At 42.6% G+C, this 26890-nt stretch overlaps 1 protein-coding gene across 2 annotated transcripts in view; it reads left to right on the forward strand.

Moving 5' to 3' along the window:
• The window catches only part of galm (galactose mutarotase), a 43415-nt gene extending 18074 nt beyond the window's left edge, over positions 1 to 25341 (forward strand). For both annotated transcript variants that reach the window (XM_078288863.1, XM_078288862.1), the window contains exons 6-9: positions 4134 to 4215; positions 13884 to 14034; positions 15587 to 15761; positions 24265 to 25341. In XM_078288863.1, coding sequence (XP_078144989.1) covers positions 4134 to 4215; positions 13884 to 14034; positions 15587 to 15761; positions 24265 to 24342 — 486 coding nt within the window. In that variant the 3' untranslated portion in view covers positions 24343 to 25341. The remainder of the gene's footprint in view (positions 1 to 4133; positions 4216 to 13883; positions 14035 to 15586; positions 15762 to 24264) is intronic.
• The last annotated feature ends 1549 nt before the right edge of the window (positions 25342 to 26890 follow it).

A 26890-nucleotide genomic window follows, 5' to 3' on the forward strand; every position in this document is an offset into this window, starting at 1 on the left:
GTGTCCCAGTCAGAGCTCTGGCTGCAGCTTTTGGAATGAGCTGCTGCTGCCCCACAGTCTTTTGGGAAGTCAAGTGAAAAGGGCATTGCAGTAATCTGACCTACTAGAAATGAGTGCATGTACCATTTTCACGTCCAGCACCCACGTTGTTTAAATAGCAAATGTATTTGCGCCCATCTTTGCGCCCATGGGCGTGTTGGTCTTAAAATGAGGTGTGGTCAGGCGCATTGTTGGCGCATTGCTATCTTGAGGCAGCGGAAAGCGATTGCGCCATTGACCAACAAAAACCTGGTCTAAAGTCTGGCGCAGTATTTTCCTGCTATTTAAAAGGCGCATTATTCAGATATAAGATGCGTCTCTCTCTCTCTCTCTCTCTCTCTCTTTCTCTCTCTCTCTCTCTTTCTCTCTCTCTCTCTCTCTCTCTCTCTCAAACACACACACTCACAACGTTACCATGCAAAATAGAAAAATAGGATAATCTACTATGAAAATTTGCACTTTACTTCGTTCCTGACATGTATTTTGTTGCCAAATTGCCATATGCGTTCACCATTACGCAATGCCAAATGTGCAACGTACATGTCCCGTTAACCATCATCACACATTGCCAATTGCTAAATACGCAACCTACAACCAAGAAAAACAACACAGTAAATATGTAAAAAGCACAGCCCAACAAAAAGTCATGAAAATAAACTGCAAAGGCATCTTACCTTCACCCGACGCACAACATAGGCCTACCCGACGCACACACACATCGCCATCGCATACGAGCAGATCCGTTTCCTCAGCAGAAAACCGTTCGTTTCTCCAACTTGCCGAATCCGCCATTTAAATAGCAATGCGTCAAGGTGCAAGCGCACCTGGCTCTTAAAGGGAATGGGAGATGACACTCTGATTGGTTGAGTTCATGTTACGCCCAAAACACACCTATGATTAATTAAGGGACTTAGTACAACCCCTTTGCGCCCACATTGTGCGTTGTTTAATTTGGATTTGGACACGCCCTAAATGCACTTTCGCCAGGCGCTTGAGACCATGCGCCATGGATCGTTTAAATAGGACCCACGGACTTAACTTGGACTTGACTTGATGATCTACATTTAGACTTGGGACTTGACTTGAGACTTGTGCCTCAAGACTTTAGACTGACTTGAGACTCGAGCAAAGTTGACTTGGTCACACCTCTGCTTCTAACTTTAGAATTTATTCTTCAAGTGACAAAACGCTGTTGCAGTGATGTTGCTGATATGATGAAGTTGAGGTCTGCTTGCTGTCCTAAAGAGACAGGGAATCCAAATAAGACAGGATTTCCTGTCTCTGTGCCTTTGCTCCTAGAACCAAAACATCTGTCTTAACTTTGTTGAGGGGCAAAAAGGTTCGGACATGCAGTGGTTAATATCATTAATACAATTAATCAGTGTTTTAACAGGACTTCGATTATCAGAGGATAAGGAGATGTAAAATTCTGTATCGTCTGCATATGTTTGTTTCTGGATGATGGAACCAAGAGGGAGCATATAGAGATTGAATAACAGCAGACTAATAGGAGACCCCACACATTGTCAACTTTCTCTGACATCCCCAAGAGAGACGGAGAATGTTCTGCCTTTTAAGTATGAGGCAAACTAATTTAGAACAGGGCCAGCTAGGCCAACCCAATTTTCAAGCCTTGTAAGTAGAATGTTGTGATCCATGGTATCAAAGGCCGCACTCAAGTCAAGCCTGTAATTGCTAATTATAGGTGCATCCAGGCTGCTCCTTTTTAGCAGAGGTTTGATCATGGCAGACGTAAAAGAACTGGGGAAAATGGGGAGAACAGGTGGATGACTTGAGCCACTATACCACCTGAGGTACACTGATAAGGTGGGAGAGGAAGGTCAGATCCGGCACAGATCCGAACAGCAGCTACTGTGATATCAAGGCCTTTGGAGATAATCATGTATGGTATTTTTTATGGGCCCTGAGACATGCTGTGAGAATTAAAAAGTCCCAAGCAGACTGATAAACAGTTTTGCATCTGAATTAATGAATTGTAAATATGGATGTTGAAGTCACCAGAAATTAAAATGTAGTCAAATCTATGGAAATTTTAGATAGCAGCTCAACAAATTTATCCAAGAAACTGCTCTTAAGCTTTGGTTGGTGATACACAGTAAGCAGGAAATCTGGACACTGTACTGGAAACTGTATTTCAGAATCACAGCTAGATATTCAAAGGTTGGTCCTATAGATAAGTTTATCTGCATACAGAGCAGCCACCCCCCCTCCTTTCCTTTTATGTCTAATACTATGGAAAAAGTTTGAATTTGGTGGTGATGATCCGATCACCTCTGTCACTGGTCTGATCTAACCAAGTCTCTGTAAGCATAATGCAGTCCAGTTTATTTGTGCTTATGACAACACTAAACTTGATTTCAGACCTTATAACCAATCCTGAAACTAATGTGTGCTATGTGGAGATTTCATTGAGACATAATGATATAAACCAATATCCACACACGCAGGCCAGTTGTGTTGCTGTTTTCACCTCTTTTCTAAAGCTTATTGTCAAATTCCGGTCCGCTTCAAAGCCTCTCCCGCTCCATTCAGTAGTTAATTTTTTTAAAACTAGCTTGTGTCCTCCCTCGCTGTTTAAAAGCGGCACTCACTCCCTCCCATTCCTGAAAAAAATTCTCGTAATGGCGGAATCAATGAAGCGAATGAGTTAACTTGTTAAACTAGTAAACTTGTTAAACTAGTAAACTTGCTACCTACCTCTTCACTTGTCATTGTGGGACATGTAACCTTCAGTGGGAGAAAGATCTCGCAAAGTGAGACTGGTAACCAGTGAGACTTCTCAGCAGGTATGTTTAGCTTGGCTGTTAGCATTTATCCTTCCATTTGTCCTTTATAGGCCTCCGTAGTGCAGTGGCTTTGCTCTGTGTTATTTACAAATGTGTTGCAGTTTCTGTCGCCCTCTAGTGGTCAGAAAAATCACTTATTGCAGCTTTAAGCAGTGCCAGCTTTAATGAGCATAGTGATAGTGGAAGTCACAGCAGATGATTCTTTACATTAACTGCATCATGGTCAGTAGGCCTCACACTGACTGTTACTGATCTTAACCAGGATGAAACAAGGCAGAGGACAAGCTAGTCCATTATTTCTAAAATTAAAGGTGTCTTGGTTTGACAGTCCAGGGGCCTCATTTATAAACATTTCCATGCAAACATTGGGATTTATAAAAAACAAACTTGACGTGAGATGTTGATGTGCGTACCTCTACGGAAACTTGCACATTTTGCACTCACTGAGAAATTGTGACTTTGACTGCAAAGCAGTGAAATAAAGGAAAACGTTTTAATTACACTTTTAATAGATTCTTTACTCTCCATATCAAGTTATACAGCCTTGGTGTTCGGGTAGCGTGGCAGGAAAATGCTACTACTGTGGAGACCCGGGTTCGTATCGCGGTAGCGGTGCCAGTGTTTGCGGGTGGGAAGCCGGCGAGGGAAGCTGTCCTCGTTACTGAAGAGACTAAAATCCCAGAGGAACAACCAGGCCTTCATCATTTATTTGTTGCATTAGTCTAAAAGCCGTCTGCCCAAAAGCATCTCCCTATATGCAATGAACTTTAAGTTCATAATATATACGTTGCATGTCCCAATTAATGGGCTACAAATTGAAGGTGTTAAGCAATTGGACTGAATGTCACAAGGTTATAAGATAATGATGCTTTCACCACCAGTCGCACCCATTATCTGATACCTCAAGTCCGAAAATGGGAATAAAAAACCTATCAAGTCTGTTCGTTTCTTCTTTTTTTTGTAATACCATTATGAGCAAAGCTGTATTTCTGTATGGATCAGTGTGGCCGCAGCCTTAGTCCCTGAGGTATTAGTGGTGTGGCACCAGTCTGCCACACCAACAATGGAATCAAATCATTTCTTGGCATACCTAAATGCCGTTACCAACACAAATTGCACAAATGCATGGGAAACTCTACTACAATGTCACCATGAGTGGACACAGATCATCAGAGCGTGCACAGTGTCTGAGATTAAGGAGCTCTAGGCACAATGGTCCTGAACTTTTATCTTTGTGCTGTGTGTGTGTGTGTGTGTGTGTGTGTGCGCGCGCGCACGCATGTGTAGGGTGCAGCAGATATCTACGATCACGAAGTGTCCATCAGTGCTCAGTCCTACCTGCCTGTGGATGACACATCAATTCCTACAGGTAAAAGATGTACAGCACAACACACTCTCTCTCTCACTCACACACACACACACAATCTTGTACTTGCCACATAGTGAGGTCCGAGTAAATGAACCAGCAAAGTGAGGACCGCCATTTCTGTTACACTTAGGAACACAAAAATTCTCATTTTGGACACCAGATGCCGCTCTTACCCTTATTATCACCACAGATTATCTGAACCAGTCAAGACTAAGAAAAAGTTTTTAAGGGAATAGTTTTTAACCATCAGAGTGAGGACCGTCCTTGTTGCTAGACAGTTTATGCAAGATTTTTAGTGACTTTTGCTCATAGAATATTAATCCTAGTATTCTGGAGGATTGTTATGTATATGTATCATTTTACATCATCATCATTCCCACAGTCATTTTTAGAGTGTAATGACCGTAAACAAATGAGACCATCACAGAGAAGATTGGCAGCCTTTACCGGCCTCTACACTGCTTTTTACTGGGGCAGATTTGGCGAAAAATCAGCTGTATTGCTTTACGGCACAAAGGGAGAGTGATTTATGCCACAAAGGACTTTACTAGTAATCCACAACTTTATTCCAATTCCACTATTGTAACTGCATAGTTTCAACTTGACGTTAGCTTACCTGGTCTGAATACATATTGGCTGCTATCAAAGCTGTTATTGGCTCTTATCCTTCTTGTTATTCTTTACAACAAATTAGGGCTGGGACGATATGCTTATCTCCCGATTCGATACTATCACGATACTTGGGTGCCGATTCGATATGTATTGCGATTCTTAAGTATTGCGATTCTACAAGTATTGCGATTCGATATTACAATTTATTGCGATTTTCGTTTGCTTTTTTAACACTAGACCATGGGAAAAAGTTGAATCATACACTTCTAGAGACTGTATATGGGACAATATCGCTGTAGGGTGCCTTTTTGTGTCCTGTACTTAAATAATTCATTTGCCATGTTAACTTAACATAAAAATTACTATGAAAGGATTTGTTATATTGGGCTAAGTCTTTATATTCATAAAAAAGCATTACTTGGCTCTTTAGATACATTTTCTAGATTTTTTTCAGTTTTGTATAAGAGGATGCATGCTATTTTGCTATGTCCCATGCACTGCTCATTCAATTTCAATGTGAGTAAAATATAGTCAAATCATAAAATTTATGTGACTAAATGACATGTGATGTGCATTGTTTTTGGAAATATGACTCATGATATATCATGAGTCATATTTCCAAAAACAATGCACATCACATGTCAGTCAGTCTTTCTGAGATTTATTTCAGCAGCATCACTGCTATACTGCATATAAAAGTGGTACATAAAATGTACAATAGAATGCATAAAAAATATATATACTTTTTGAAGTAAACTGCTACATTTAGCTGTTCCTGCTCATCAAGCTAGTGCTCAAAAGACTTCCGGTGCGCCTGAAGGATCCTCCATGTCTCCTCGTCAGTGCGGCTATCGCACGGATAGCCGCACTGACGAGGAGACATGAAGGATCCTTCATGCGTTTTTTGACCAATTGGAACGTCCTTCATGATGGCAGCTCATTTTTGGATGCCGAGTCAGCGAAGAGACGAGGCCGCGAGGACAGAGGAGAGGACGCATTTTGGCCAAATGGAATGCACCTCAGAGCTCCGTGTCAACTCAGCAAACTTGTGTGTATTTACTTTGTATTACTGGTTCTTTTTGCACATACGGTACTTTCACTCATTCAGTATGATCGGCAAACACTTTTGGAGTTACAATTGTCAGCCAGTTCGGACTTTAAGCCGACTTTTGACATCGCGGACCACGTACTCCCCTGGGTCTTTTGTTTACCTGCGCGCCGACGGAGGAAAACAAAGAGAGGGAAGCGCGCCGGGGCTCTGTGCAGAACCCAACAGAGAAACAACAAACCCCCTCTGCCCAGCATTCTGCTAGCTAATGTTCAGTCCTTGGACAACAAAGAGACGAGCTGCACGCACGGATTAAACACCAACGGGACATTAGGAGCTGGTGCGTTCTGGCGTTCACCGAGACGTGGCTGGAGCCCAGCCTGTTCGACTGTGCTGTCACGCCGGAGGGTTTCTCCGTCTATCGGCAAGACAGAACGAAGGACTCAGGCAAGTCGAGGGGAGGGGGTGTGTGCTTTATGGTTAACTCTTCATGGGCCACGGATGTCTGTGTCTTAAATACGCACTGCACCCCGGTTCTGGGCTGCTGACTATCAAAGTCTAGACCAACTACTTCAACACAAATAGGCTACATTTCGTCATCTGCTGGATAAAAGCGGTAACTTCTTTCCACCTCGTTTAATAAGCATAGACTAAAATGAAGCAATTGAATTTGAATTATATCGATTCAGGAATAAAAAAATCGATTTAAAAATCGTAATTAAAAAAATCGCGATACTTAAGTGAATCGATTTTTTTCCCCCACCCCTACAACAAATGGAGCGATGCTGGGAGTGGTAGGGGGGCAGTAGCAACATCCTCTTTGTGACACAAGCACAAATATATGGAGCACCTTTCGTAACAATGGAATAGAAGAGGGGACCACAAATTATAGGATAAAAAAGTGGGTGCAATATTTTTACAAACAGCATTTTTATTTCAACATCCTCTTTGTCTCTCCTCTACCAATTTTCTCCCTCCTTCCTCTACCTCTCTTCTCCACAAGAAAATACTCCTTTTCTATCTTTACCTCTCTCTCTGTCTGTCTCTCCGTCCCTCTGTCTCTCTCTCTCTATCTCTCTCTTTTTTCGGAGGTCAGGTATTGCTGTCTGTGTTGTGGTTAGAGATAATTGTTAGTGTAGTCATCATTAACTTACCCGTGTGTGTGTGTGTGTGTGTGTGTGTCCATCTCCACTTCAAGTTTGGGTGTTTGTGCATGTGCAGTGTGTACAGTACAAGCTTTCATTTGTGTTAACATTTGTTGGTGTGCACCCGTGCCTTCATGCCGTCGACTAGGCATTGTGTGGGTGCATGCGCATTTGTACTTTTGTTTGTTTATGTGTGTATGTGTGTGTGTGTGTGTGTGTGTGTGTATGTGCCCCCTCATGCTCTGTCAGACAAACATTCTCATTACTCTCCAATTAGCCTTGGTTTTCCCGGCGGAGGTCTGGCCTCAGTAGAGACAGAGAAGCTAATGACTGTTTATTTATAGCACTGAATCTGTGTTAGTTAGAGTGGAAATCCGCCCCAAGGACTGAAGATTAGAGCAGCACTTTATTCAAGACTTGAAAGTAAGAAATGTATCCTGTATCAGAGTTACAAGTGCAGGGCTACTTGCAAGTGTTGACAAGCTAGTCCAGGGGAGTGTCCCAGTCTCTCGGATACTGTGGTTTCATAGGGTGGTTGAGGGGGTGAGATAGGACGGCATTGCCCCAGGTAACATTATAACAGACACACTGTATACTGTAGGTCCCAGTTAGAATGCAAATCAGCCCAAAGGACATCCAAGTAAAATAAAGCTTATTGGAGCTGAGGCGGCTCCCAGTGCAGTGTATCGGCTGGTACAGGAGACTAAAGCAGAATACTCTAGCCTTTTTTTTTTAACAGCACATTTAGTGTAGTCTAGTTTATTTATATAGCCCTTTATCACAAGCATGTCTCAAAGGGCTTTACATAGCATCATAGTACATGTCATATACATACTACATCATATATACATACTACATATCCCTTTCTGTGTAGAACCTGCATTTATTTTTTCCCTGTTTGAAGATGCAAATGAGTTGGTAGTAAATTATATTGCAAGCTACCATTTTGACAAAATTAGTTAAATATAATTGTTATGTTTTTCCACTGCCTCCTTTGTTCAAGCAGATTCCATGACAGTGGAACAGTGGCAAAATATTTTCTTGGACATTAAGACCATCAAAGTTCTCTAAAATGCATCAGCTTTAAAACCAAGCACTCCAAAAGTCACACTGTGAGAAACACAACAACAGTGTCACTGACTCAGTGGCTCAGTGTGTATGTCAACTAGGGCTGCCCCCTAATAGTCGACCAAAGGTTAGTCGATGAGAAGAGTCTTAGTCGACCAAGTTTTCATTGGTCTGTTAGTCGCAGAAAAAAACAAAAACAAACCCTCAAACTCCATTCGGGAGCTGCGCCTTGTCGTTAAAAAGTTATTAGACCAGGGTCGCCAACTTTGGGTACCTGGCTGGAGTGAGATTTTGATGCCATCAAACTACAAAGCAAGGAATCTCTGTCTGTCTGTCTGTCTGTATGTGTGTGTGTGTGTGTGTGTGTGTGTGTGTGTCCTTTGCATATCTCGACAACCGTTCGTCCGATCTACTTCACACTTGGCGGGTGTATTGCTGGGGACCCAAGGACTTGGGTGTGTTTTTTCCCGTGAACCAGAGTGTATTTCACCGGTGTTTCTGACCACGAGTACTTGGGTGTGTTTTTTCAAAAAAAATATATTTAAATAATTAAATTAATATCATAAACGTGCGATGACCAGTCGACTAATGGCTTGAACTAACGACTACTAGTCGACTAGGAAAATCTTTGGTCGGGGGCAGTCCTAATGTCAACTGCCTTCGGCAGTAAGAGTCATGAGTTCAAAGATCCAATGATAGGAGACTTGCCAAGTCTTGAGACACTTGGTCACATGAGGGCACTATTCTCTGCAAGCTCGCATGAATAGTAAGGTTTCTCATCTTTGGACAATTTAGCACATTGTGCTTGGACCCCGTTCATTGCCGCGTGTGGCTATATTTTGTTTGGATTAGTGTCAGCTAGCCTGAGGATGATGGTCTGACCATTCACACAGAGACGGAGAGAGAGAAGAATCAAGAAAAATGTTATCTAGACAGTTGTCTTTGTATTTATTTTTTCATATAGAGAGGACCACGATCTTTGTGTTGTATCATCTCTGCTTTAATAATAATAATAATAATAATACATTTAATTTGAGGGCGCCTTTCAGGACACCCAAGGTCGCCTTACAATGCATAAAAAAAGAGAAACACACTCGAAACAGATAAAAACAGCGAAACATGGCAACAACAACAGCATAGACAAGACAAATGACATAGAGTGGGCAGACACGTGTAGGAGGGGGAATAAAAACAGTAAAACTGTAAGGATAAAAGGGGAAATGCATAGTACGGTAAGGGTTACAATGAGTAGGCCAGTTTGAACAGGTGAGTTTTGAGGTGGGATTTGAATGCTGTTATGGTATCAGACTGTCGAATGTGTGGGGGCAGGGAGTTCCAGAGCCTGGGAGCAGTGCAGCTGAAAGCCCTGGCACCCATGGTGCTGAGGCGGGAGGTGGGGATGGTCAGGAGACCAGCTGAGGATGAGCGCAGGGAGCGGGAGGGGATGTAGTCCTGGAGGAGGTCAGAGAGATAAGTGGGGGCTAGGTTGTGGAGGGCTTTGAAGGTGAGCAGGAGGTTTTTGTAGTTGATTCGGTATTGAACAGGGAGCCAGTGTAGTTGGATGAGAATGGGGGTGATGTGGTCGGATGATTTGGTGCGGGTAATGATCCGGGCAGCCGAGTTCTGAATGATTTGAAGCCGGTTGAGCAGTTTGGTGGGAAGGCCAGAGAGAACAGCTTTACAGTAGTCAATCCGGGATGTAACGAATGCGTGGACCAAGACTTCAGTGCTGGATTGAGACAGGGATGGGCAGAGTCTGGAAATGTTGCGGAGGTGGAAGAAAGCAGTCCGGGTGATGTTTTTTATGTGAGGTGCAAAGGAAAGGGTGTTGTCCAGAATGACACCGAGGCTCTTAACTTGGCTGGAGAGGGGTACAGGGAAGCCATCAATGATGATCTTTAGAGCTTCGGTGTTTTGGGCTTTGGATAGGGTGGTTTTGGAGCCGATGAGCAGGGGCCTCAGTCTTGCTGCCATTGAGCTTCAGAAAGTTCCTGCTCAACCAGCTCCTGATGTCCTGGAGGCAGGTGGTGAGGGGGGTGGGAGGAAGGGCAGTGGTGGGTTTAGTGGAGATGTAGACCTGAGTATCATCGGCATAGCAATGGAAGTGGACACCATGGTGACGGAGGATTGTGCCCAGGGGAAGGAGGTAGATGATGAATAGGAGTGGACCGAGTACTGACCCCTGAGGGACACCCAGTGGAACAGCAGAACACCTTGACCTATGGTTCCCCAGTTGGACATACTGTTGTCTGTCGGTGAGATAGGACGAGAACCAGGAGAGTGCAACACCAGTAATCCCAATGTCAGCCAGGCGCTCCAGGAGTAGTGGGTGGGAGATGGTGTCGAAGGCAGCACTGAGGTCAAGGAGGATAAGGATGGTAAGCAGTCCAGAGTCAGCTGCACGGAGGAGGTCATTGGTGATTCTAACCAGGGCTGTTTCAGTACTGTGTTTGGGGCGAAAACCAGATTGGAAGAGTTCATGGAGGTTGTTTGAGTCAAGGTGGGACTGAAGTTGAGCGGCGACCACCTTCTCAAGAGTTTTGGAGATGAAGGGAAGGTTGGAGATGGGCCCGTAATGGTTCAGGTCAGCTGGGTCAGCACCGGGTTTTTTGAGGGTGGGTGTAATTGCAGCCATTTTGAGAGTGGGGGGTACAGTTCCAGAGGTGAGGGAGGAGTTAATTATTTTTGTGAACATGGGGGAAATGGATGGCAGACAGGCTTTGACGAGGGTAGTGGGGAGGGGATCAAGCTGACAGGTAGTGGATTTGGCTTTAAGGATGAGCTCAGAGATGGTGTGTTCCGTTGCTAGGGTGAAGTTGGAGAGGGAGCTGATGAGTGGTTGGCCCGTGGTAACCATCCAGGGTGGGTCCCCTGGGGAAGTGCAAGACGAGGCCAGCTGTAGGTGGATGGTGTTGATTTTGGTGTTGAAGAATTGCAGAAAGGCAGTGCAGTGATCAGAGGAGATATTTGGAGGGAGGGTTCTAGGAGGCTGAAGTAGGTGGCTGACTGTCGAGAAGAGGGCTCTAGTGTTGCCTTTACCAGTACTGATGAGGTTGGAATAGTACGGGGATTTGGCAGTGGAGAGGGCGTTCTTGTAGTGGTGTAGGTGTTCAGCGTAGATTTCGATGTGCACTGAGAGTCCGGTCTTTTTGCACAGCCGCTCGAGTCGACGACCAGTGGTTTTAAGCTGGCGAAGGTCAGCAGTGTACCAGGGAGCGGTGTGGGCAAAGGAGACTGTGCGGGTTTTCAGGGGGGCCAGGGCGTCAAGGGAAGAGGAGAGACAGTCATTGTAGTGACTCACCAAGTTAGCAGGGGAGGAGGATGGGGGAGGGCTGGGGTAGGAGTTAATGAGGGTGATGAGATCTGTGGGGTTGATGTGTTTAATGTTTCTGAAGGTGATGGTCCGTTGCTCTTTTACTTTGGACAAGGGGGCATAAACCTCAAAGAGCACAACTTTGTGGTCGGAGATGGGGAACTCGGCATCAGCGAGGTTACAGGGAGTGATACCAGTGCAGCAGATTAAGTCAAGTATGTGACCTTTGTTATGTGTTGGGAAATTAACATGTTGTGTGATACCCAGACAGTCAAGGAGTGAAGTGAAATCGTTTGCAAAAACACTGGAAGGGTCATCAATGTGGATGTTAAAGTCACCCAGGAGGATAACAGTAGGGGACATAGCACATACAGATGTTAATAACGATGAAAATTGAGTGAGAAAGACAGCAGAGGGCTTTGGTGGTCTGTAGATGGTAACAATAATGATGGGTTTAGAACCTGTGAGTTTTACAGCTAAACATTCAAAAGAGGAGTGATGGGGGACAGTGACAGCATTGACTTTGATGTTCTCACGATAGAGCACAGCAAGACCACCACCCCTCCCGGTAGCACGGGGTATGCTAATATAGGCAAAGCCCGGTGGGACAGCTTCGTTAAGCTGGGAGAAGTCATTTGGCTGTTGCCAGGTCTCAGTGAGGCATAAGAAGTCAAGCTTTCTGTCCATGATAAGCTCATTAACCAGCAGGGCCTTACTGGTAAGAGATCGTACATTAAAAAGAGCCAGTTTTAAACAGTCATGTGCCGCATAGGTGGCTGCCTTGGGCAGGGGGGATAACACACTGTGATTAACAGTACGGGTGGCAGTGCGAGGGGGGTGGGGCTCAGTGGACCAAAAAGAGCGAATGTTTGTGTTGCTGTTATGTTGTGCGTATTGAAAGTTCCGACGAGATCCACGATGTACATATCTTGGTCGTTTGAGAATGTCACGACCAAGGGCAAGCAGAGCTGGAGGGGTCCTGAGGGGGGATCGGAGACGCAGCAGCTCCGTTGCAGAGTATTTCAGTGGCAGGGAGGCGCTCGTGACTGTGAAACACAGAGCGATCCATATGAAGAGTTTGATAATCCACATGATGGTGAGAAAAATTAAAAACAGTGTAATCCAACAGTTTGATAATCCAGATGATGATGAGGGAGCTACAAATCCAGCGTGGCAGAGGCGGAGGAGTGGAGTGTATTGGCTGTAGCCACAAAGCTACACTCGGGGCGGGGAGACCAGACACACGCTGCCGGGCCACGCAGCAGGTTAGCCGGCAGGCAGGTACCATGCACCGGGATGGGGCGGCCTCCGCGTTAGCGATAATCCACGGGAACGACTTGATACCCAGGAGAGCAGGCAGGATAGCAGTAAACAGCCCCAATCAAGTGTACGTGACGAGGCACACCAGATCAGAGTATCCAGCCACGGAGAACACAGAGGAGACCCGACAGTCCCATACAGGTGAGCCCTTACCGGCGAGGTTAGCTCCAGGCTACAGAGTGTCACCACATTGCGCCAAGCACACATAGAGACAACCAGACTGTTAAACTGCAGTTACGGCGTCACAAGATGTCAGACCGGACAGGCTAAGCAGTTAATAACAGACGGATTTAAACAAATCGAACAAAACACAATAAATCACAGTGGAGGCGCGGCAGCAACTTGCCAGCAGTCCCTCCCCCGGAAGGTGAGGCTTTCTTTGTTGACGTGAGCGTGAAGGATTTACACGATGTTGCCAACTCAACTCAATTTCCTGTCTGACTTCCTGTGTGCTACCTGAGCCTGTGTGATGGCAGTGGAGGGATGAGGAGGAGGATTGTGAGAATTGTTGATGGATGTTAAGGTGATCGGTCTGGACTAGGAAACTGCAAGAGAGGGTTGGGTGGTGTGTGTGTGGGTGTGGGTGTGGCTGTGCTGGTGGTCTAGATATAGAGGGAGAGCTGAAGTCTTTCTCTTCTCTAATGATGATTTTTATAGAATATTCTTTTGTCATGTTTATTGACATATAGTCTACAGTAGATCGAGACAGGGTGGGGGGGGGCTATGACAACCCACAACGTTCTGGGTACATGGTATGCACTTTAGCTGACTGAGCCACCAAGGCAGTGATGATTTTGATGAAGATGATGATGTCGACCCATTTCCCAAAGAACTAAATCTAGCTGTGCCTTCACATATCAAATAACTTCTACTGGACATGTTTCTTGTCTTCTCTTTGTAAATGTTTTATTGTGCTGGTTTGCTTTCTCAGGTATCTCTCTTTTTCTATCCTGGTTGTTATATATTTATACATTTGTGTACAGCTAATTCTCCAAAGGACTTCCATGATGGAGCCAGACATGGTTGACGAGATTTGTGACACGACTATAGTCTCCTGTTGAGAAGGGTCCATGGTAAAACTACTGTGTGCCAACATTCTAACTTAGTTTCAGTGATGCACAACGACCAATCAATAAACAAATCAACCTGTCTCTGTCTACAGGAGAGGTCAGATCAGTGGAAGGTACGCCGTTTGACCTCAGAAACCCAGTTCTGATTGGCCCTCGGCTGAAGGAAGTTCCGGGGCCAGGGTTCGACCACAACTTCTGTCTAGCTTCACCTGGAGACCCCTGGGCAGAGAGGCACACTGCCAGGTGTGTGTGTGTGTGTGCGTGTGTGCGTGAGTGCATGAGTGACAAATATTTGTGTCATTCTATGCCTGGCTTTAGCAGAGAACTTCAAATACTCCTGCTAAACTCTCTGTCTCACACATACATATACACACACACATATATACACACTCACTCACACATACACACACACAGCGACAGACACAAAACACATAAGTGGGAAAGACACAAGACTTCAATCCTTTTTTATAAAGGATAATTCCAGTTATTTTCAACCTGGGCCTTGTTTTCCACACTCAAGGGCCAAGCAAGCTCTAACAGTTGAACCCAAAAAGCAATTAAAACACGTCTTTTCAATAAAGTAACACTCACACTGCAGTTCCACGTCTTTAAATAACAGTGATTGAACAATTATCACGACATTTGAGTTATAATAGTACATTTGATACTTTTTTTGCAATGCGTTTATGTCATATCAGGATTTTGTTGTTTCAGCTTGAAAGCGTTCTTTTCTTGTTTTACTCAGTGAAAAGCCCACATCCAAAATCATTTGTATTTATGAACATAAATGAACTCACTTTTCATAAATACGGTTTATTGTATTAGTGTTGATATACACTCACTGGGCACTTTATTAGGAACACCATACTAATACTGGGTAGGTATCAGCTTTCAGCTCAATGTCAACCGGCTACCGAAGTGACATCTGCCTCAAGGTTCGACGTGTTGTGCGTTCTGATGCTTTTCTGCTCACCACAGTTATAAAGAGGTTATCTGAGTTACTGTAGCCTTTCTGTCAGCTCCAACCAGTCTGGCCATTCTCCTCTGACCTCTCTCATCAACAAGGTGTTTCCGTCCTCAGAACTCCCACTCACTGGATGTTTTTGGTTTTTTGCACCATTCTGTGTAAACTCTAGAGACTGTTGTGCGTGAAAATCCCAGGAGATCAGCAGTTTCAGAAATACTCAAACCATTTTTAGTATCTTGGACTGCCAATATTGGTGGATTTCCTGCTATGCTTACTACTTTTGTTGTGCTATTTGTGATGCCAGGTGGGAGATAACGTATCCTGCAAAAAATCCCACATATCCTACTTGTAATTACCACTAGGAGGTTGATGTGATCAGGTTTTACAGAACATCTGATATGACTTGAACGCAGCATCAGAGTACTTCAGTCTATTTGCCAACTAGCTCATGCTAGTTAAAATAACATATCTAATACTGCAATGTATGCAAATTTCAGGCAATGGATAATCATGGGATGTAGGCAGATCCTGTTGCAGTGTGAGTGTTATTGCGTTGAAAAGACAGTGTTTTAATTGCTTTTTGGGTTCAACTATTGGAGCTTGCTTTGGCCCTTTCAGTGTGTATTGGAGAGCAGTGCTATCGGCAAAATAGAGGAACGTAAAGCTCTCCAGTGAAGTAAGTGATGATATTTTAAACACAATCAATCGTCATGTCAAAAACTAGGAAAATAAAGTCAGGTTGAAAATAACTGGAATTATCCTTTAATACGGTTTGACAGGAAGACTTGACATTTGACCTTTCACCATCTCCATCTCCTGTCATCATAGAGTGTGTCACCCGGCCAGTGGGCATGTCCTGGAGGTTTCAACCAGCCAACCAGGAGTCCAGTTCTACACAGCCAACTTCCTGGATGGCTCTGTCGCAGGAAAGGATGGGACTGTATACAGGAAGCACAGCTCCTTCTGTCTGGAGACGCAGAACTGGCCTGACGCCGTTAACCAGGTACGGTACTGGGAAAAAAACAGTTACTGCACTAATGCCATCAACTTCTATTTCATAATAATCTGGTCTCTTATTAAAACCCAACTATTATTGCATTCAAACTCAGAGCAGTGTGAAATAAAAGTATAAATATAGACTTGAGGACCACAAAAGGCATTTTAGTCCATACACTTTCGGGACCTCCCTCAGCTTGGGGTAGTAGTCAGTACTAGGCCTGAACGATATTGGAAAAAATTAACATTGCAATATTTTTGTTTTTTGTGATATATATTGCGATATTAAAAAACATGAGTTACAGAATTTCACCAGATATATGCAGCTCTTAACTTCAATAGCTCCATTTGGAAAGCATTAATCCTATGAATGATTAGGGTTGTTGTGTATGTGGATATTTGGTTATTTGATTACCAACAGGCAGTATAGGTTTGTAAAAATAGTCACCAAAAAAGCTACTTTTGTTTCAGGGTCTGTTTTGTTATTTCTGACTAAAAAGTCCTTGAATACACGATGACTTTCAAACTTGGAAATATGAGCTTACAAGTAGCGCATGAAGGCAGCAAGACAAAATTTCCTTTCTGTTGAATCGACTGTTAATAAAATGCATTCGTTGTAACATTGCATTTGGATTGGATTGTTTACTGCTATTTAAATGGATTCTAGCCGATTTAAAACATGTGCCCGGTAAGCAGTGTTGGGGAAGTTACTTTCAAAATGCTGCTGATAAGTCGTAGGGTACTGAAAATCGGACACAGGCACAAAATAATGTCTTTTAACTCTTTATTTAAAGAGATAAACAGCCTCTTTTTCACTCTTAAAAGTTTCTGATTAGCAGCAAATACTAACAAAAAATAAATCCCACATTCAGCACTTCAACACCTCTTATGGAACAGAACAGATGATGATCAGATAATGATCAATATAGGAAAAAAAAATCTGACTGCAGCCTATCCATCCTTGGACACAGGCACAAAATGTCTTAACTCTTTAAAGAGATATAACAACCTCTTCACTTCACTCTTCACTCAGAACTTATTAGCAGCAAATGTTAACAAAAAATAAATAAGTAAATAAAATAATGTGCCATAGTGGAGATTAAGTAGTATAATGCCTACAAGCTCACAGTGAGCTTTTGAAAAATTAAACCACATTGTGTGTAGGCAAAACTATTTTTAAAGCTGCTTTTTAAACAATAACAATAAAATAAATAAAATACTGACGACCACTTACGGAAAAAAAACATCCTGCATTCAGCACTTCAACATATCTTAATGAACAGAACAGATGATGATCAGATAATGATCAGAATAACAGGAAAAAAATCTGACTGTAGCCTATCCGTAAGGATGTATAGGCAGTACTTACCGGCCTGCTTATTTCTCAAAGTAACAAGTAGACTGGCTGAAGTACTGGTTATAGCGCAAAGCTTTTCGAAACGCTTGTCTGTCAACCGGTTTCTTCTGGGGTGAAGAACAATATTTCCTAGACTAAAAAGTCTCTCGACTGGTGCGCTGGATGGGGGTGGGGTGTTGTAGCGCAGGAAAATCCTTTTGGTTCTTGGGAACCTGTTCAGGATTTCCGTGTCATGTGGTGATTTGAGGTACTCTGTAACTTCTCCCTCCGCGACTTTGCCATGTGACACATCGACAACAGTGTCAAGGCAAGTCTGGAATGCAAATAAGTCATCCTCAGTGGTGTTGCCCACACGTGCAGGTGGGGGAGGATTTGCTGCTACTCCTGGTTTCTCTTTTTCTTCTACAGCAAGGCAGTCTGTGATGAGCTGAAACTGCATTTGTCATCTTTTTGTCTCCTCTGTCACCCAGCCACTGTAAATGGCTTTAACACCTTGCAGTATTAATTTAAAAACTGATACTCCCTGTTTTTGAATGAGGCAAGTCCCACTTTGGCACACAGTTTGTTCAGGTCAGAAAAGGGAATGTCAGTAACCCTTGCTATTGCGTTGTAAAAAGAGTTCCAACAGGTAGCTGTGCGAACGAGAAGTTTCCTCTTGCTGATCTCAGCTCAGCTGTGGTTGATGAACGACTGACCTTTCTCCAAAGAGCGCTGCATTTCTGTTTGGCATTCTTGTAGACAGTCTTTGATTCTGCAATGGATGCAATATTAAAATAAGTATATAGTCGAGCTGTAGTCAAGGCCACCTTTGTCGAGTCCAAGTCAAGTCCGAGTCTAAAGGGGGTCGAGTCCAAGTCAAGTCTGAGTCCAACACAAATCATGTTCTCTTATAGGACCACACTCAAACTAGGATGTCACCACCAGTGCCCATTCAATATATGCTTTAATTCTGTTATTTCAGAGTCAATGGATTTTAAAGGTGCAGTGTGTAATATTTGGTAATGCTTTAGTTTACAGCGCGCTAATTACGGTGTAAGTATTTTGTAATTATGGGGTACTAAGAAAATAACAATGCTGTAACCATGCTGTAATGCATGGTAACAAAACAAGAAGTCCAGGAATTAAGGGGTAACAATTTTGTAATTATGAGAGACTTATAATGTAGTTATAACTATTTTTGTAATTACTGCTTACATAAAAAATAATTACAGGGTACGGTAACGTAATTAGGGGGGACAAAAGAAGTGTTATTGGTGCTTGTTCCCTGTAGTTATGGAGTAAGTACAAGGTGTGTGGGCTGTATAATAAAGCAGTGCTGGTTCCCCTCTTGTTCCCTGTAGTTATGGAGTAGGCCAAGTACAAGGTGAACCTTTTCACACTGCAATATGTTAACAGGAAGTGATGTCATAACCAGGTAACATCCGGTTGAGGCCAGTCCAAAGGCATTTTACAACTTGTCTTAATGATCTCCCAGCTCTCTCAAGTGGCGACATTTAGTCAGTTCATAGAGGAATTTGCACACCGTGAATGTGCAAAGAAGAACAAAGGATATGGCTGTTCTCCAAAAATTACATTTTCGATTATATGGGTAAGTTAACATTTGCTACGATAGCAAGCTGGCTACATAGCATATCAAGCTAGCAAATGTTACGTAACGTTAATCTTACGCATCACTACAGTGATGTTGTTGAGAACATGCAACGGCACTTCTGTCTCTGTCAGCTGTTACATTAACTATTGTATTGTATATTGTAATAATTAGCAACCGTCCAGTCCTAAAAGGGAAAATTTAATGAATTTTATTTACCCTACATTGTTTTATAAAAGGATTCTGAAAGTTTTTATTTTACATTTTATATTATAAATTGACATATTTGATATTTCACCTCAACATACTGTATATTACATTCAATAAAGTTCTTGTATGTTCAATTAAGTCTGTTACTGTGTGTTAAAGTTTATTATTACCATATTTTTTGTGTATGCTATATTGTTACAGAAATGTCACCAAACAGCTGGTCTAGGGTTTCCTCTCCTAACATTGATTACCAAAGTATTCAGATGGACGTGTGTGATTTTCTGTTAAACTGCATTTACTGTGGGGCAACCTTGCACTTACCCTATAATTACAGTGAACAAGAGGGGAACAAGCACTACTTTATTTTACAGCCCGCACACTTTGTACTTACTCCATAACTACAGTGAACAAGAGGGGAACACGCACTGCTTTATTTTACAGCCGGCACACGGTACTTATTCCATGACTACAGGGAACAAGCACCGATAAGATTTGTTTTGTCCTCGCTAATTATGTTATTGTACCCTGTAATTATTTTTTAAGTATGTGGTAACTATGAAAATAGTTACACCATAACTACCTCATAAATCTTTCATAATTACAAAATTGTTACCCCTTAATTCCCGGACTTCTTGTTTTGTTACCATGTAACTACAGCATTGTTATTTTATTAGTACCCCATAATTACAAACTACTTACACTGTAATTAGCAGGCTATAAAATTAAGTAAAGACAGAAATGCAATATACTGTTCATAATTGTGTTTTCCCTTGTGTATAATCACTTGAAAATGAGGCGTTTTTGATATTTCTATAAGCTAGGAATGAGCGCTTTTATCTACATAGGGAGAGGGTCCTCCCCTGTGGAGACTGCCATGTTGCACCACCATTTTTCAACAGTTGCTCAGAAAAGACAAAACAGTCACTGGATATAGGGAGTTCAGTTCAGTTCGTTGCAATCTGCCATGCAACCGCTACATGCTAATGATTTCTACACACTGTACCTTTAACTTGTAATACCACAATATCCACCAGAAAAGCTGGCCCAGTGGCAAACCAGCTCAGATAATGGTGAGACAGTAGAAATTTGCTCTGTTTGTTTTCCCCTCTTCATTTCTATAAGTATGCGTTGCTTTACACAGCTAGCTCATATTTAAATACCTCTTACATATTTTTCTTCATATATACGTTTTTCTGCTGGCACAGTTTTAACCTGAACAGGCAACTAAAAAAAAAACTACATTACAGCCTATATAGCCCACTAAAATACTCACCTGGGTTTGATGACAGCAATTTATCCACGTCGTTGGTGGATATTAAGTTCATGGTGTGAGCGGCACATCTTTGGTGTGGGGGGAGAACAATTGTTTGGTCATCATCGTCACTGAATTGAACATATTGTGGGATGGTTGCCAGCTGTGACTGCGCCATCTGCTGGCCAAGATAAAAAATACTCTGAAAAAGACAGAGCAGAGGCGATCAATGAGGAGAAAGACAGAAATAAGTGAGAGAAACAGTAGGAAAAAAATAGAAATGGCTAGAGAGATGAGAAGGTTAGACTAAGTCACATTTCCTTTAATCTACTCAGATGGGGAGAGAGAGAAAGATGAGAGAAAGAAAGGAAAGGCAAAAAAAAAATGAGGGACAGAGCAAAAATTGAGCTAAAGAGAGCTAATTTAACTGAAAGAATTGAGAGAGAGAAAGAAAAAGAGAGAGAAGTACTCAATGGCAGTCACTGGTTTATGGCATCAGCAACCAGCTCTCCCTAAATCTACCCTTTCTGTGTGAGTGTGGGTGGGTGGCATACAGAGCAAGTGAATGAGGGTTGTCATTTGCATGGAATTGCAGAGCAGAGTAGAGACCACAGGCAAATGACAGATTGAGCTGCAACAGTCAGATGTGCACATTTACATACATAGCAAACCTGTGGTGTGTGGTTGTGTGAGATCATTTTGGTGTTAAAGCAGGAGAGCACTGCAGTGGGGGAATGTACAGAGAGGAGGAAAGAGAGGGGGAGACGACACACACTGTATCACGTTAGAGAAAGCATGCACTATGTATAACATGCACTGGGCGTGTGTGTGTGTGTGTGATACCACAGAACCTGAAATTGCCTTCCCGTTTAACAGCAGTGGTCCACGGGTGGCTGAAAATTTGTTGGTTGAAATCCCAGGACTGGCTGTGAAAATGTGGGTGAAAAAATGAGTAACACTCTTCCCTCCCTCAACCATACTTGCCAACCTTGAGACCTCAAAAATAGGGAGGATTTCGAAACCAAAGCGGGACGTCTGGGGGTCCTCCCCCAGAAAAATTTGAGTTTCAGAGACTTTGTTTTCTGCATTCTGGTGACTTTTAAAGGCTAGGTAAGGTTAGGCTTACCTTTCACTATTTGAGTTGCCTTTGTTCTCCCACATGAGTACTGCTTGGCAATCTCTGAGTCCGGAAACATGTCTTTCACTGACTTATTTATTTCATCACTGAAGGTGAAGGGGATGTTGTTTGGCCAGTAACATAGCCATTTTAGTCTCAGCATATACTACTGCATCAGGTCTCCCTTTACCAAGCAGGCCTACGATGCTTTGCTGGCCCTGGTGCACTGTCATCACCTTCTTATGTTTCTCAGCCTCTCGATGGTGATTCACGTCGGTGCGACCCCCATGCTCGACGGAAAAATCGACACGGCAGATTTTACAAAACGCATGCCCCTTTCCTTTAAAACTTTCTGTAAGAAATGGGAATTCTTCTTTCCAGGACGTCTGAAATTTACACAAGTATTTCTTTCTCTTCGAACTCTCCATTTCTCTCTCCGTCAAGAAGACGGATAGGACGAGGCGAGCAGCTCTCTTCGCGTGCATGCCATGGAAACGATACATTTGGTGTAGCTGTATTGTTGTCCGGGTGGAAACGGTAGAATTTTAGAGTCGTAGGGCTTATACACGCTGTACAGTGCCAGAAACAGGTTGTGATAACGAAAAGGAAAAAAAGGTGTGAAAATTTGTCATAAATCGGGAGAAATACGGGATAATTGTGACCCCGGGAGGAAACCGGGAGAGGGCAATGAAAATCGGGAGTCTCCCGGGAAAATTGGGAGGGTTGGCAAGTATGCCCTCAACAACTGCTCCAGTAGAGCTGATAAGTGGCCAGCAGTAGAAGACTGTTCAGAAACTGGACAGTTCCCAGTAGCTAACAGCAGAAGATATGGTTGTTCCCAGTAGCCAACAGAGCTGTGGTTGTTTTGGGCAACTCCTAGTGTTAATGTGTGGAACAGTATGAATTTGATCCAGGGCATTGCTAGAAAGGAGCATGGAGCTCTGTCAACTTTGCCTGGATAAATAAAAGTTTAAATTCCCGAAGTCCCTGGTAAATGGTTGGTTTCAGTGTGCCATATGCTAACACTTTAGCATACACTAAGTTGAGCGATAGTAGGCTCCATGCTAACACTTTAGCATACACTAAGTTGAGCGATAGTAGGCTCCATGCTAACACTTTAGCATACACTAAGTTGAGCGATAGTAGGCTCCATGCTAACACTTTAGCATACACTAAGTTGAGCGATAGTAGGTTCCATGCTAACATATTAGCATACACTAAGTTGAGCGATAGTAGGCTCCATGCTAACACTTTAGCATACACTATGTTGAGTGATAGTAGGTTCCATGCTAACATTTAAGCACACACTAAGTTGAGTGATAAGTTCTATGCTAACATTTTAGCATACACTATTGAGTGGTAGCTCCATGTTAACACTTTAGCATACTATCACTCAGCATAGTGTATGCTAAAGTGTTAGCATGGCGCACCAGAGCCAATGATATCCAGTTTTTTCCAACTGTGACATATTGCTGAAGTACGGCATATGCTTTTATGCTTTTATTTCCTCCCATCTTGATTACTGTAATTCCTTGTTCACATCTATATCTCTAAACTGTAATACTAAAGTGAGGTCCAATAGATAGTGCGCCAGTTCAATAGTTTCAGACCACAGCAGAAGCAATTTTTTTAAATTAACCATTTTCCAAGTTCTTTAAATGGCTTTGAAAGTCTTTTCCCATTTCCTTCTTAAATAAATCAATCCAGAAACAAAAAATAGTTCAATTTCAATTCATTTACACATGAACCAGTTCAACTCATTCAGCTCAATCTGTGCGTGTGTGTGTGTGTGTGTTTCAGAGGACAGGTGTTTTTCTTTATTTCCATTTAGTTTCTTTTACATTGTTGCTGCTCCTTTTGTTCTGTGAAGAACATTATAATCCTTGTTTTGAAAGGTGCTAAATATTTATTTAATGAAGCTTCCCATTAGTTCAGGCAGGACACATACTGTAGGTCATGCACGTCACATCAGTTGATCCAAACAAACACCAATCACATTCGGCACTTCAAACAAGGCGGTCCATGTCAGCTCCTCATTCATCCCAGCAGTTCCTACCTGCTACGCTGCTGTTGATTGGTTGTGCTGCTTCATCGTTATCACTCAAGATTACTACACAGATCAGTATTTGCTTGTGATGAGAAATAGATATTGTCTATTGTGGTGTCTTACCTTCTCTCTCATGCTCACAATATCTTGCTTCGAGCCAGATGAAGCATTTTTAGAGGCAGAAGGCATTATTTCGAATGCTCAAATAAATAAAAATAAAGAGAGATATAGTGCGTGAAATGAAAACAGGGGCTTTCATAACACCCAGGCCTCACTCAGGTCATTTGAATGCCCGCATTCAAGTCCTGGAAAACCGGTCTTTATCCCGCCTCGCTCCATCTCCAACATCTGCGGCTCCTTCAGCACCAACCTTTCTCTTCCCAAGGTATTTCGTTGCATGCTAATGATGTCACGTCACCACTGAGAATACTGAGAACTGCTTTCCCAACTGCTGCAAATTAAGTCCCCTTCTTGTCTGTTTTTTTGCAATCGTCAAAAAAAATCCAATCCATCGCCGATCCCTGATGTATTCATCCAGTCGGCCAACCCCACTCCCTGCTGAATCTTTAGCATGCTGCTTGGATTCAAACTGGGAGCACCTAGAGAGCAGAACCTGTCCCGCCAAATTCAACTGTATATACATATACATAATGGTTTTAACTTCATGACGAGAGTGTTCCTGACTGAACTTACTGGGGACACATGGATGATTTTAGTGTCTATGTTCTTGTCTCTTAACAGACAAGTAGACAATCTCCTAAAAACTTGGTATTCCTTTAATATGTGGGATTTCTGTGAAAATGGATGTACAGTAATGGCACACATTGATAGTAGTAAAAAGTTAAGTTTACTAAACATTTCTGTTGTTGTGACCTTCATCTCCTCTTCCTCGTTTGTGTGTGTGTGTGTATGTGTGTCTGTCTTTCTATGTATTTTTAGGCCTCGTTTCCTGACTCTCTGCTGCGTCCTGGTGAGGAATACCGACATGTCACCCGCTTCACTTTCACCACTGTCTGACCTCTGACCTTTGACCCCCCCCCCCCCCAATCTTCTGTCAGCACCTTTGAGAAGAATTTGGAAGGTGAAAGTTTCCCACCTCCAACCCAGCAGGATGAGCAACCACAGCATCTCAGAGGTCAAATAATCACCATTCGGGAATCTGATATATGGACATATATGGAAACAGATATATGGATATGCAGTATGTCTCTATAAGTTACACTGGCTGATTTTGTATATGTATGTCTATATCCAGATATATGAACATGTATGTAACATATGTAAACCCCTTTAAGATATTGTAGCATATATGGCCATCTATTACATTTCTGTATGGAGCGACCCATTAGATCAGTGGCTCCTAACGTGGGGTCCAGGGACCACCAGGGGTCCTTGAAGGAGCTCCAGGGGGTCCCCAGCAAGTTGATGAATTGTTAAACTTCAGCATTATTTAATTTACAAGAAGCTAACACAATTAGAGAATGTAGAAGAAAGACTGTTTTTATCATAGTTTCACTGTTATCACTTTACCTATAGCACAGTCTTGGAATTCTGGACAAAATCATATCTAACAATAAAAAATATTCTCAGATTTGGGTCAGAGAGACAAAATCTCATCAAACGGGGGTCTGTGTCTCTAATGTGGACTAAATTAGGAGTCCTTGATATGAAAAAGTTTGAGAATCACTGCAGTAGATCACCAGAAATGAAGGAGGTGATGGTGGGTGTCCAGTATGTTATGTCAGCTTCACAGAGATGAATGTAGATGGCTGACAGAATTTTGATGGGGATTGCTAAAGTTTCTGTATAAAGAGCCTGGGAGCGGCCATAGGAGAAAAAAAAAAAAAAATTGAGGCCACAATTTACTACATTGAGGGCATGAGTCACATATCGTTCCCTCATTTTGGTTAATTCGTACCTTCATTTTCATTATTTTGTGCACACAATTTCATAATTTGTGTGAATAAATGAATTGACACATGCCCACAAGTGAATAAAATGTGCACGTTTGCTCTAGACTGCAGCAAGTTTCAAACTGATTTCACTCACAGGCAGGAAACAGGCAGGAGTCAGTATAAAAAGGAGGAACATTTATTTTGACATTCAGGAAATGTATAGGCGCAGTCCTCGGTCCCATTCCGCTTTCCTTTCCCCCTTGTCCTCTTCTCCTCCAGTCCTGAAACAAGCCAGCAGTTCTTTTGCACAACGGTGCTGAGGAGGCTGTCCTGTAACAAGGCTCCAGGCCGTAGTATTAACAACAAAAATCCAGATCCAGGTTTTTCCTTAAAACAATGTTACAGTTGTAAAGAGGTTATCTGAGTTACTGAAGCCTTTCTGTCAGCTCCAACCAGTCTGGCCATTCTCCTCTGACCTCTCTCATCAACAAGGCGTTTCCGTCCGCAGAACTGCCGCTCACTGGATGTTTTTGGTTTTTCGCACCATTCTGTGTAAACTCTAGAGACTGTTGTGCATGAAAATCCCAGGAGATCAGCAGTTTCAGAAATACTTAAACCAGCCCGTCTGGCACCAACAACCATGCCGCGGTCAAAGTCACTGAGATCACATTTTTTCCCCGTTCTGATGTTTGATGTGAACATTAACTGAAGCTGCTGACCTGTATCTGCATGATCTGATGCATTGCACTGCTGCCACATGATTGTCTGATTGGATAATTGCATGAATAAGCAGGTGTACAGGTGTTCCTAAAGTGCTCGGTGAGTGTATGTATATATATATATATATACATATTTATATCTAATGCAACACATTAGCGCACATTTTACATATGCACACACAATAGCAGGTTGGGTGTGTGAGAAAATACTATAACGAATACTGTACAACAAAATATATTTTTCCGGCCACTGCACCAGGTCCATTCTTGTTCCGCTGCAGTCTGCTGTTTGTGTTGCGCCTATCTACATTTTACCTATGTGTAAGTGAACACAATTATCTAGTTTTGCTTATTTTTCCATAAACAACTCAAGTTGTACCCTGAGGAACATAAATGTACCATATATTTGATGTACCATATATATATTTTGTGTGTGTGAGTGTAGGCATACTGTAGCCAAATAGAAGGCTTCTCAGTGGCTATCCATAGATAACCTCATCTCCAACATTTATTTAAGTGGCGTAGGTTCATGTATCTCTATTTTGTTTACTGAAATTATGATAAATAAGAAAAATAAGCTGGCACCCTTTTCCACTTCCACTACATGTCAACACTAGGATAGGGAAGAAGTGGAAAATTAAGAATTAAGAACATAATTCATTGTTCACATATTGTTTCACAGTATACGATGTAATTCAGCACCTAGTGCGAGTTCAGCCAGAACTGGAGTTCTAGCTAGAGTAGCTAGAGTCATCAGTGTCATCTATATTAACTCCACAATCTGGATGCATGGCTGTGTAATTTGTGATTTTATGTTATGTGTGCTATGGTGGGCTTTGTAACATATTTGCAGCCAGTACTTCTGAAGAAGGTGCAGATAGTCCAAGCTGGCCAAACTGTCAGTTCTATTCCATGTAAACATTATTTAAAGCTCCTAGGCCATCCCAGCAC

Source organism: Centroberyx gerrardi, chromosome 15 (genome assembly GCF_048128805.1).
Source record: "Centroberyx gerrardi isolate f3 chromosome 15, fCenGer3.hap1.cur.20231027, whole genome shotgun sequence".
NCBI classification, from domain to species: Eukaryota; Metazoa; Chordata; class Actinopteri; order Beryciformes; family Berycidae; genus Centroberyx; species Centroberyx gerrardi.